The sequence below is a fragment of the Scardinius erythrophthalmus genome (genome assembly GCF_964197995.2).
Source record: "Scardinius erythrophthalmus genome assembly, chromosome: 3".
Classification (NCBI taxonomy): Eukaryota; Metazoa; Chordata; class Actinopteri; order Cypriniformes; family Leuciscidae; genus Scardinius; species Scardinius erythrophthalmus.
In genome coordinates, this window is record NC_138223.1 from 16,233,207 (window position 1) to 16,247,055 (window position 13,849).

Below are 13,849 nucleotides of genomic sequence, written 5' to 3' on the forward strand. Positions count from 1 at the left end.
CTTCTACATCAGTGTTATTCACCTATCATTTTGCCTCTGATTTTAGGGATAACTTATGGTTAGTAAGGGTGTCACTCGATCGAAATTAATGCTCAATCTCGATTATCGAATCAAAAAATGGAATCGTCGATGCTGTCACGCCCCCATGTCACGTCAGCTCGGCTTGCCAAGCGAAAAAAAAAAAAAAACACGTGTTGAAGTGCAGCGAGTCGAGCTGCAAACTCTCACGCATTCACCGTGAGACACACGCAATTGACACTTTTCACACGCTCTCACGCACAGAAAAATCGCGAAGCAAAGAGGACACGGAGACCGACAGACTAGAGCAGGTTACTTTATAATATAAAAAAACTCAGCTCTCAGATTCTGTCAATTTTATTACGAAATTCAAACAATAAATACCGTTTTGGCGCTTGTAAATGTTACGTGACAGATCCCTAGCGCACGTGAAGATGCGATGATACCAGCCAATAGTAAAGAAAAACACGAACACTGTTGAAAGATACAGTGAGTACAACTTACCGAAATGTATATTCCTCATACATAATATCGATCAATCAATGTTTTTCATCAGCGTGAAGAGGTCAATAACACAGCTGGAGAACAATTATGTCACGTTTACCTCAGGAAAGCCATTTAATGACCATAATATAGGCTATAGCACGTAGGCCTAGTTGGCAAGAAAAAAATAGCTATAGAGAGTATTTTGCTAAATATGTGTTCAATATTATATATTTTTTTACTTGTATCATTAAATAAAGTTGTTATTATAATAAAAAAACGCATTATATTTTTTATCATTTTTAACCTTAAATAATAGCCTACTGCCAGCTGATAGGGCTCTCTGTATGTTTACTGCATTAGGTGAGGTTTTTTTTTTTTTTTTTAGACAAATTAACACCTATCTTGTGTAGCCTACCTAATATTTATCCAAATGAGTCAATATTAAATCAAATCACAATAATTGAATTGAACTGAAATAATAAATAAGTGTAGCTTACCAGAAATTGTACCATGTAAACATTGTAACATGTTGTCACTAAACCTAATAAAATTCAGTTTAGTTACTAAAATGTTAGTGACAATCACAATACACTTATTGTGATGCAATTTTTTTACAATCAAACAAATCGAGAATCGAATCGAACCGTGACTTTAGAATCGAAAATGTAATCGAATTGAGGATTTGGAGAATCGTGACACCCTTAATGGTTAGGGTTAGGTTTTACCGGATATGGATAAGACTACATTTTCAGACAGGAATGTTGTTCCTGGATCAACAAAATCTGTTGACCCAGGAACACGTCTAACATCGCCATAGATAAGGACGACTTAGGGAAGAGCCATTTTAAAAGGGAGGTTCACACATCAATAAATAACTAACAAATAAGTAGCTGAATTTAGCCTTGTGATAGTACACTAGTGCGTGGAAGCATTTTTATTGTGTTGTGACTTAGACTTGGTTCCACTGGATGTACCCTATTATGGTACCAATATCTTGTGCATCCCTAAAAGTCATGTCACTAGAATAGTCGGAATAACATAGCAATGTTTAGAGAATGTTTTAAATATAATAGCACTGTTTTCTTACCTGTGGCAAGGGGCTGGGGGGTTTGGTAAGGATGCCCCCAACATAGACAACATGTGGCAAAGTGGGTCGTGGGAACTCCAGTGCCAGGTCAGTACACAGCATCCAGAGTCGACTGTTCTGAACCAGATCATGCATGGACACCGATGGCTGGATGTTGTACTTCCTCATGATGCGATCATACTTGGGTAGAACCAGGAACTGGACACCAAACCTGGAAACCAGGTACACTGCTGTGTTAGCTACCCGTTGAAACAATGACATACGGTCCGTTAGCAGAGAGTTAAATTCTGGGACGTAAGACAGAGGTGCTGGCGCCCCAACTTCCGCAGGGTACCACAATCCTGTGCTAAATACGGCGTACTGGACACCCAGGATGTGAGCAATGACAAATCCACACATCTCATTGGGATCAACGAGCAGGAGATCAAAACGTTCACGTTTTAGCTGCTCCATGACAGCAGCACTCCCAACAGCGGCATCACAGTTTTGAGAATAGTGGTCTAGGATGTCAAACAGTTCCAGTGCTGTGAGACGCCCCGAAAAGATGTTGCGAACTTTTGATTGGAGGAAGTCGTCAGCTGAGGTGCTGTTAAAGATTCCAGGGTAGCGCTGGAGACGATAATGGTTGGAAGGTGGGATCTCCCGACCTTCAGAGACCAGGAAAACTGTTTCATGACCCTCGGCGTGGAGAGCAGAGGCCAGGGTCTTAAAGATATACAGGTGGCTCTCAAACATAATTGGAGGAACTACCACTATCTTAGCTGCCCAGGAGAAATTTGCAGCTAAACACCACAATAATGTGGCAAGCAGGGAAAAAGGCTTCATGTCTGCAGAAAGAAAGAAAGAAAACATTATTAGTGACTCTTTTGTCTATCATTAACCCCTGTACTGAGCAATAACATAAATCAATAATTTGTGTTAGCATCAATGAAATCATAACTGAGCCTGTTGCAATATTAGCAATGCTAACCAATTCTATTTCCAAACAGAAAGTGCATTATGGTCTTCTGTTAGCATTGTAGTGGAATTGTTATCAATTGTTATCAATTTCAACCACTCAACTTAATCCATTTGAGTTAAGACTACATGAATGACTTTAGTTGTGTCAAAGTAGCATTATGGAAAATAACAGGATTTCCGCTTCCCATAATGTTTTGCACAGTGCTGGATAGGGAGAGTAAATGATGAAATAAAGTGATATTTATGCATTTTTAATCAAGATAATAAAATGGGGAGACTTCCTTTAATGTTCTAATATAATCTACTAATATTTAATGTTCTATTATGCTGGTATTTAAAAGAGTTTCTGTTTTAGGGAGACACCATTGTGGTGAAGAGTAGAACATGTGCGTTGGGACCCGCTAACAAGAATTTAAGTTGTTTTAATAAAATAAGCCACTGCTATGAGAATGCCATGGATGTAATCATGAAGCAAAACCCAACAAGGAAAGCATGTTAAGCTTGTTATGTGTTATCTTACTTTAAATTAATCATGGACAGTGGTTCCATGTGATTGAAACATCTTATTTCTACTCAAATATTTTAGGTAGGATGAACTTGATTGAAAAATGTTATTTAGACACATTACTCAGCTCATAAAAAAAGAAGTATTTGAGTAGAGAAAACATGCTTCCATTATGTGAAACCACAAACCATAATTGAGTTGAGTTCATTTAAAGTAGCCTATCATATTTTTAGTGTAGCCTCAGAATGACCAGGATATTGTTTACATAATTAATTGCATCAAAATAGCAACATCTGTATCATTGCATGAGCCAAAGCTGAAGTGCTGGAAAAATAATTATCAACTGTTATTGCTCATGATTGTTGCTAATTTTACCGTGTTTGTCAATTTTATGAGCTCTGACCATTTGTCTGAATCACAGCTTCATAACAAAGCCTTTGCATAGTTATAAAAGTGCAAATTTTCTAAATTCTAAATCATCAAAGGGATAGCATTTAGAGTCAGTGGCTGATTCAACCAGCACAACCAAGACACACACTGTGTACTCTTTGTCAGAGCAAATGTGCATCATGACTGAGGTTGTATGTGTGGGTGACACTGTAGATTGTTTCCTCTATTATAATGACCAAAGTCCATTGTGTAATCTGCAAACATACACACACAGAAGTCAATTTACCATTACATACATATTTCACACAAAATATAGCCTCATTGTGCTCCCAACTATACTCAAATTTATAGGTTGTTCACACTGCATTTGATTTTCAAATTTGATCCTTAGAACTGTTAATAATCAAGGCAAATTTTCCTACACTCTTCTCAAGCAAATTAACACAAGGAAGAATTACATTTCAGAATTTTTGTTTAAATGCAGAACAATAAACAATAATGAACAACATTATTTACATACATATACACTACTTTGGGGTCAATACGATTTATATTTTTATTTTTTAAGAAATACTTGAAAAAGCTGAAATACTTTTATTCAGCCGTTCACATTAAATCGATTGTCCGGGTTGTGTTCAGTATTCCTGTGTTAGGAACATGTTTCCTTTGTTCTAGTTTGTCCCGCCTGTGTTAATTTCTGTGTTTGTTGCCTTGGTTATTACACCTGTTGTTTAATTCATTAATTAGTTTGTTCTATTTAAGCCCTGTGTTTTGTTCTTGTCCGTTATTGTTGCGGAATGCTTGGTTGTTCTGTTAATGTCGAAGAATTTGTTCTTTCTTTTAAGTTATTGTAAGTTAAGTTGCTGCAATTAGATGCATTCTCCTCATCTTTGCAACCCAGATGTGACATCGATGGCAATAACATTTACATTGTAACAAAAAACGTAAAACATTTTTTTTAAATGCTGTCCTCTTGACCTTACTATTCATCAAAAACCCCTGAGAAAAATGTATCACAAGCAACACAGGTGTTTTCAACGCTGATAATAATAAGAAATATTTCTTGAGCACCATCAGCAAATTAGTTTTCTGAAGGATCATGTGACACTGAAAATTGGAGTAATGGTGCTGAACATTCAGCTTTACCATCACAGGAATAGATTAAATTTTAAATACATTAAATATTAAAATATAAAAGTTATTTTAAATTGTAATATTTCACATTATTATTATTTTGATTAAATAGATGCAGCATTGGTGAGCATAAGAGACCTTTCAAAAACATAAAAAAAATCTTACTGATGCCAAACATTTGAACAGTAGTGTATTATTAATATATATAAAAATGTCACACAGGAACATTTTGGAATGATGATAAATTAATAATTGGATCATAAAGAGACAGTTTGAACTGATTCACGGAAGTCACATTGTTTTTGCCATTAAAGTTTAAATCCGAGACATTGAAACATCTCTGCTTTAAAGGAATAGTTTGCCCAAAAATGAAAATCATCCCATAATTTACTCACCCTCAAGCCATCTTAGGTGTATATGACGTTCAGCCGAACACAATCGGAGTTAAATTAAATAATATCCAGGCTCTTTCCAGCTTTGTAATGGCATTGAATAGAGCCTAGGTTTTTGAAGCTCCAAAAAGCACATCCATTCATCATAAAAGTAATCCATATGACATTAATGGGTTAATAAATGCCTTCTGAAGCGAAGGGTTTTTGTAAGAAAAAACAATAAAATATATATAATTTTTTTTAATAAAATATAAACACTGGCTTCTGGCAACGGCCGTAAGTGCGTTCATGAGACAGTTGAGTTCTGGCCACTGATCTATATAAATGTATATATATAATTCATATAGATCAGTGGTTATATAAAGATCGAAATCTTTCTCATTTTAGACTTATAAATCATGACCGCCGTTTTATTTTGCTCTATCCTCTGTGCTTCCGTGTAGTTCAATTCTCACCTAAGCTTACGCTACGCCTATGTCATACTTCATAAGTCAGGTCAGAGGTCACCCTTCCGCCTGGATCTCGAATCTCTCGGGAACGTGAAAGAAGTATGTCATACACCTAGGATGGCTTGAGGGTGAGTAAATTTTCATTTTTTTAGGGTGAACTATTCCTTTAAAACTTTCATACCTCTAAGTCATAAGACTATTCAAATTACATGTCAGAATAAAGTCATTTGAGCCTTAGAAATACAATAAATCAATAAAAATGACCAATTTAGCACATGGTTCTCAGAAAATGTCTGCATGACTTAACGTTAACAGCCCCAGACTTTAATAATAGGTTTAAACATTCCCTAAGGCTTTGGTGCTCTCATCTGTCATCTTTAGCCTCGCTTTAGTCTCACATCTTAATTAAAGAACAGAACCTACAGCAGGTCATGAGTCTGGAGATCCAATAAATAGGTGTATGTGATAGCGTGAGGGGAGAAAGACAAAGATGCACACAAAGGTAAATCAAGAGGCAAGAACAAAACGGTAATGAGAAAGAGGGCTTTTTATTCCATTAATGAAGTCCACGTTGTTTCTAAGGTGGACATGTCCCTGTGTGATCTGGGCAACTCTCAAACTATTGGACCTTTAGGTGTTCATTCAAATGAGGTTCACCACAATTCTCTTTCCTCAGATAGCTAAATCAATAGTGTGCTGCACGGAAAAATCCCCTCCAAAAACAAGAGCAGTAAAAAGTAAACAGTAAAAGTGGAAGCTATGAATATTGCTGTTGTGTTTAAGATTTACAAACCGCTCTGTTCCCAAATATACAGAAAGATTGTCTTTAAATAATAAAACATGTTCAAGTCAAGTGTGATGAAAGCCCTACCTGTAAGTAACAAACAGGTGTTTAGTGGTGTTCAGACACAGTAAAGCTTCAATTGTGAGAACAATGAGACTTCAGAATGTATGTTTCCCCGACCATATAAGCCAGCTGTTGGGGTAAATTTCCCATTTCTCTTGCCTTTAAATGACGGCTGTTGTTTCTACCGTGACCCTTCCACCATTTGGCTCTCTCAGTTTCAGGTGGGCTATCACTATTACAACTTTTTTATACCAGACTGTTTACGGTTGCCATGGCAACCATGCCAGAGTCAAGCTGTACCCTAGCAACGTCATAGCTTGTGTTACTAATGGACGGTTCAGGTTTCCTGCCCATCAGAAAAGAGAATCATTCGCTATTAAACACATGGAAATGTTGAGATGAACGATAAAACCCGATAATGCGATTACATTGTTGTCTATGCTGCCACATTAAAAAGCCTGATGAAAATGTATTCTCTTGATCACTACCGCTTATTTTCCATACTATAATTAAGTGATTTTATAATGCATTAAACTGCATATATAATCAACGATACGATAGATACGATACTGCTTTTTGACATAATAATAACTACATGATCATTAGACTACAACAATAAAAATATAATATGCACTAATACTTGTACTGGTGGTGATTATTGTTGTTATTACATTATAATTGTTGTGATCTACATGGACAAAAAAAGTTCATGAAAATAAAAACGTGTTATCGGTATATCTCAAAACTGCCTTTCAAAGTCAAAGCCAAAATTTGGACTAATATGAATTTGTTTGTCATGTACAGCAGGACAACACTTGCAAACTTTTATGAAAATATTATTATACTGAAGGGCATTTGTGATTTGGTGCAAGCCATTTCCAACTCTTTCTTCACCTATTCGTTAAACAGAAACAGTAAAAATTTTGAGAGAAACACTGCATATTGCATTTAAATATAGTGCATGTGTCAGATTAAAGCATTTAAACAAACTTTCTAGGAGTCAGGGAAAGGTTATCTACACAAACAGGCACAGCTTGATGATATCATCATGCCGTTTTACATGCCTTCAAGACTTGAAGTCACATTAACACATGTGCATTGCAGTCAGGTGACACATTATGATCTGATAAGGGTTAATGAATACCTAGACAATCAATCAAAGAACAAATCCATGGTGTGATCAGAGTGAATTCTTGTTAGGGATTATCTGGATTTCTTTAACCACAATGGGGGATTTCCCTGCAAAGAGCTTTTTATATTCATCAAACAATGTTAAATAAAGTTTAGACATCATATTTTATGTGCTTTTTATTTTGTTTTATTTTTGATACAATAAGCATGGACAAAAGGTACTGTGACAAGGCCATTTTCTGCTAAATTAGGTAACAAATGAGCTTGATCTAAATCTCTAATGTTTCACTAAGGTCACACAACTGACATACCACAAAAGTCCAGTAACAACCTCATTCCCAGACCTGGAGCTTCGTAAAAAGACCTTGCAACTTAACAACAAGTTCAGGGCTTAATGTTGACAACAAACCCCCGCCAAAGACCCCACTAAAAGCACTACATGCATGAAAGGAATTACGTTATTGAGAACAAGCAATTGGCTAATGGATGAGTTGCGTGTGGTCGGCAAGTATGTGCAATATGCAAAGAAATGCAAAACCCGCTAGGCCACATCCTTTTCAAGGAAAAGAGGTCCTCTTTTCACAAGAGGACAAATCAACTGATTGCATCTTAACAATAAATCTTAATGTCTTGGAAAACAGATAAGATTGATTTCAGTTAGGCTAAGTATTAAAATAATATCCCACAGAGATTGAAAGAAAAATGATATACACAATACTTTCTTTATTTTTTAAAACAGCCACAATAGACTTCTACCATCACACCATTTCTGATCAATACTAGTGGTTTTCACTAGAATTGAACAAGATATACACAGGTATCACAACAGAAAGCTGTAAGGTAAAGTCCAAACAACAGGCACTTGACAACAGACATTAAACTGGCCGAACAGGATCTTCCCTCCCCCCACTGCACGTGCTTACTATATGCCCTTTAAACGATACTGCTCTGACAAGATGGAAAAAAATGAATGAAAATGCTGTATAAGTGGTAAGTTTTTCATATTATTATTTTGAATTACAAAATAATTTTACATACCTCAAATGGGACACTCACCCAGCACTAAAGTGGGGACTGAAAGATGTAATTCACATATGATATCGGTTTAGAGAGAAAGTGTAAACTGTGCAAGGCAGAATATTAGCACATTTATGCTTGCATTTACCAAGCTGGCCATGCTGGGGGGTTTTATTGGTCTGGATATATCTTAAATATTATAAAACTGCATTATTTGAATACACATGTTCTATAATGAATCTATTTTGTGTACACTTGTGCTTATCCAGAGTGCAAGGAAAATGTTTTAGTACTTTTTGTTGGTTACACGATTTGTCGTCTTTAGTAGACCTATCAATTATTTTGTGTGTAGGCTATATCTCACCTTGGACATCTTTATATGTCATTGACCCAGGGGCGTAGTTTGTGGGGGGGTTAGGGGGGAGATAACCCCCCCCCCCCCCCCCCCCCCCCCCAATATTTAAATCTATGCATTACAACCCCCCCATTATTTATACCATGATCACATGAAAAATATGCAGAATAATTTTTCAACCCCCCCAATGTTCAAACCAAATCTACGCCCTTGGGCTATCCTTAGTTTCTTTCACTTTTTACCCAGAAAAAAGACTATTTGAACAATTATCCAGAAAGATTATCCCCCGCCCCACCCCATCCCCCACCCGCTATTTTAGTTTAGATTATTTTTTATTTTATTTTAGATCGATGATAAGCAGGAGTTGAATGTCAGTCTTACAGTAAGACTCTTACTGCAATGCCCCCTGCTAAACTAACCTATCGCTGGCCAGTTAAATATTAATGAAGTGGGCCGGTAAAAGTGAGCAGGTAAATCTTTAGATCATGTCCCAAACGCTCACTTGTTTCTCAATCCACAGGAAACTATTTTAAAGACATCATGTGACGGGTACTCGATCATATCACGATACAGTATTATTAAAAAAAAAAAAAAAAAAAACTCGAGACTTCAAAATATGTCACATGCAGGAGCAGCGCGAGCACAAAACAACACAAAATCCGAAGGTTACACCTTAGTTTAATCTTCCGGTAAATAGCGACGGCTAATTTATAACACTGTTTCTAAAAACACCTGTTTCTAAAAGGAAACGCCGCCCTTCGCCGCTTACCTGTACAGGTGAACCCGGTAAATTCGGTGTCCTAATGTAGGTGAAATTCACGTCCCCTCAATCTCCTGAGCCTCTGACACTTTTACATAAATCCACAAACGGTGTTGGCCGGTTAAAACTGCCCGTTTGCCACAACAGGCGAGGTGGTTTTCCCAATGGCTAAGAGATGAGGCGTTGTGTATTAGAACTCCGGGGAGGGCGGGATATGCGAAACCTCAATTCACAGTCACTGCAGGGAGTGGTCGAACCATGGCAGTGTAAACGCAAGAACAATAGAGACCTCGGCCTTCTAGATCCCCTGGGAAGCGTCAGGTGCGTCGTTTGCTCTTTCGACACAGGTATATTTGCATTTGAGGAGCGTAGGCAAGGTGCTTCCGTTTAGGCAGAGCTGTGTTATAAAGACTCGCAGAGTCATTGACCACTCCTGAAGATAACATCTTCATTCAACCTTTGACGTTATAACTCTAATAACAGGCTAATAATACGCCTGTTGACTGCGTAATAGTAAAAAAAAAGCATTTCGAGGATTAATTAAGTGTTCGGTTATAAGGATGCAGTTTACAAGACTTCTTAAAAGTTAACTGGTAACACTTTACAATAGGGACTCATTAGTTAATGCATTAACTAACACGAACTAACAATGAGCAATTCATTTATACAGCATTTATTATCCTTTTTTAATGTTAGTTCATAAAAATGTTTATGTTGTTGTTCACAGAGTATTAACTATTGTTACCAGATATCATTTTTTATCTTACAATTAACATTTTGAGATGAACTAAGAATAAATGCTGTAAAAGTAATGTTTTATTGTAAGTTCATGTCAACTAATACCAATAGCCTATAGTGTTAACAGTTACAATAATTAAATATCACTATAGCTCATAACAACCTAAGTAACTATCTAAATGGAATCTCATAATCACAGTTTATGTGTTTATGACATAAACACATAACGTTTCTAGAGCACAAAAATACAATTTTTGAAGAAAAATTCCACCAAAACTTCACAGTTAGTACAATGTCGTCGTTGTGTTTGCATGTGTAAGTGAGAGAGAGAAAGAGAGAGAGAGAAATAGAACAGCCATGATGATTGTGTTTGAATCATTGATGATTCTCTTCAGTTGGTGCCGCTCATGTTTCTGTGGAGTGCTTCTGTGGGTGTTATACAGCTTAGAACCCCAACCCATCAGACATGCATAAAGTTTAACTGAAAGCTAAAAAAAAAAAAAAAAAAAAAAGCGGCAGCCAGGTATTTAAAATTTGCAATAGATTCTTGGAAGGCACTAGCTGACAAATGTTCTTGTGCAAGGAGTTGCTGATTATTTTGACAGCCTGCTTCTTGAATATTGATTCAATCGGGCAGACAGTACCCAATGATTTTAATTTTTCTGTAAAAAAAAAAAAAAAAATCCTGTTGTTTTTACAAAAAAATCCATGTCAGATGTGAATAATTCTGTAAAATAAAAAATAAAAAAATACAGTCAAAATGTAAACATATTTACAGAACAGCCTGTAAATTTGTAAATTAAAGTTTACAGTATAAAACTGTAATTTACACACACAAAAAAGCAATTTAAACTGGTAAATCCAACAACACACACTGCTACTAAAATCTATTATAGGAAGCCACATCTCACAATCTCACAGAGGTAGCCTTTCCACAAGTTCAATTTTACAGAAGTTGCACAGTCGCAAACACAAAACAAAAGATGTAACATAAATCCCAAATGTGCATAACTAATAAAAACGCTAAGCAACAATTATTTAAATGAAATACTTTCAAATGTGAAGTGTCCCACTTGGAATTCTAGAAATGTTACTTTTTTATTGTAAATTATAATTTGATGAAATCTCCAGTTAGATCTTTTACAGTTTTTCCCTGTATATAGTACGGGAACTTATTACCAGGTTTTTTCCATAGCGATTTTACAATATTGTACAGTTAAAATTACACTCATTTTTTTTTTACAGTGAAAGTACAATTTGCTGCAGTCTCATGCTGTGACTAACCCATACCAGACATTCACGTTATTTTAGCAATGAAGACAATATCTTCCCACCTGAGCTTCTGAGAAATTATGATTCCTAGAAAGCTAAATGACTCCCAGTAAGCCCAGAAGTCCTTCTCCTAATTATGGTTGCATGCCTCTGTAGACACTGCAATGAGCTGTGTTTGTCATATATCTCCATTCACTACCATAAGGTAGTTGTTGTTGAATGTGTAGCTAATATAAAGTTGTTTTTGGTGATACAAATAATTAATAAAGTAATGTAAATTATATTATAATTAAAATAATAATAATAGGTATTTGACAGAACTGTAAGTTCCCACCATGCACCAAATCCAAACATTTGTTCTTCCTTCTCACTTCCTCCCCCCGCCCATGCATATGCAGTGAAATATACATTCCTACAACCCGACATGCGAACAATAGTGAACTAAATTTCAAAACTAATGAATACAAAAAATAAATACAAAACTAAATATGCAACAAACGGTTAGACAAACGGCTACAACAATTTATTTTAAATTAACTGAAGCAAAAAGGTTTAAACTGCTTCCCTGGCTGTTACAACCTATTAATACACCCTGACAATTTAGTATTTAACTCAGAATGAACTCCCTGTAAAATAGATCCAAACTGGAATTTCCAGTGTTCTTTCTTTGTACTTATTAGAGGGTGTGGCATTCAATGAAATTTATACTACCAAAAGACTGTAAGCATTTCCATTCATTTCAGTGTCATCATAATGTCATGAGTTGAAAAAATGACATGGCTACTTTTGAATAAAGTTACCACTAGAATGATTTAGTTACAGCAATCTGCCAGCAGGGGCTTACTGGTTCATGCTAACCAGACAAATTCTTTGAGTTCAGCGTCTTTTTCCTAATTGCCTTGCATGCCATTACTCACTCAGTGTCATAATTCATTGATTGGTCCAAAACCTTTTTGCCCTACTTGCAGTATTCACAGTGTTGTTGTTGTTGTTGTTGTTGTTGTTGTTGTTGTTGTTGTTGTTGTTTTAATCAAAGTTATATTAGCAAGATGAGTCAGATATAGTAGGTGTTTAACATTTGTAACTTTTAGAGTAAATATGGACAGTGTGTTAGAAGTGTGACATATTTCCTGTGCTGAACATCACATTATGGCTTTGCAGGTTTCACCAAATGTAATTAGATAATAACATTCCCTTGGTTGAAATGTAACAACTAGGAACAGCCTTTCTCAGATAGTTACATTCAGTGTTACTCAAGGTTTCCTGGGATTGTCTCGCCAACACCTACAAAGCAAAGCATTATAATCTCTACTAGTCATTACAAATTACAGGTTGGCTTAGTGCAACCTTTTCTTTAACACTGCCTATATATATATATATATATATATATATATATATATATATATATATATATATATATATATATATATACACACATATATATACTCACGGGGCACTTTATTAGGTACACCTTGCTAGTAACAGGTTGGACCCCTTTTTGCCTTCTTTGTGGCAGAGATTCAACAAGGTAATGGAAACATTCCTATTTATTATATTTTGGTCCATAGTGAGTTGCTGCAGATTTGTTGGCTGCACATCCATGATGCAAATCTCCTGTTCCACTATGATGCTCTATTGGATTGAGATCTGGTCACTGTGGAGTGGAGGCCATTTGAGTATAGTGAACTATAATTTTGAGATGATTTGAGCTTTGTTAAATGGTGCATTATCTTGCTGGATGTAGCCATCAGAATATGGGTACACTGTGGTCATAAAGGGATGGACATGGTCAGCAACAATACTCAGGGAGGCTGTGGCGCTTAAAGGGTTAGTTCACCCAAAAATGAAAATTATGTCATTAATGACTCACCCTCATGTCGTTCCAAGCCCGTAAGACCTCCGTTCATCTTCGGAACACAGTTTAAGATATTTTAGATTTAGTCCGAGAGCTTTCTGTTCCTCCATTAAAGTCAATGGACGTGTCACTGTTCACGTCCAGAAAGGCAATACAGACATCATCAAAGTAGTCCATGTGACATCAGTGGCTCGATCTTAAGTTTATCAAGCGGCGAGAATACTTTTTGTGCGCAAAAACAAACAAAAATAACGACTTTATTCCACTATTCATTTCCTTCTCTCTGGGCCTCGTAGTGTTTTTGCACAGCGTGTCTGTGTTGCACGTCACCACGTAGGCTCACTATTGGCCGACGCTGGTCATGTGTGATGACGTGCAACACTGCGCAAAAACACTACGAGGCCCAGAGAGAAGGAAATAAATAGTGGAATAAAGTCGTTACTTTTGTTTGTT

At 36.2% G+C, this 13,849-nt stretch overlaps 1 protein-coding gene across 1 annotated transcript in view; it reads right to left on the bottom strand.

Annotated features, from left to right (window-relative positions):
- Window positions 1–9,681, bottom strand: part of ugt8 (UDP glycosyltransferase 8) — a 31,822-nt gene extending 22,141 nt beyond the window's left edge. The window contains exons 1-2 of the mRNA XM_081360889.1: window positions 9,541–9,681; window positions 1,592–2,418 (exon numbers count right to left, since the gene is read on the bottom strand). Of these exons, the coding sequence (XP_081217015.1) occupies window positions 1,592–2,416 (825 nt within the window). The 5' untranslated portion in view covers window positions 2,417–2,418; window positions 9,541–9,681. The remainder of the gene's footprint in view (window positions 1–1,591; window positions 2,419–9,540) is intronic.
- Window positions 9,682–13,849: the final 4,168 nt, after the last annotated feature.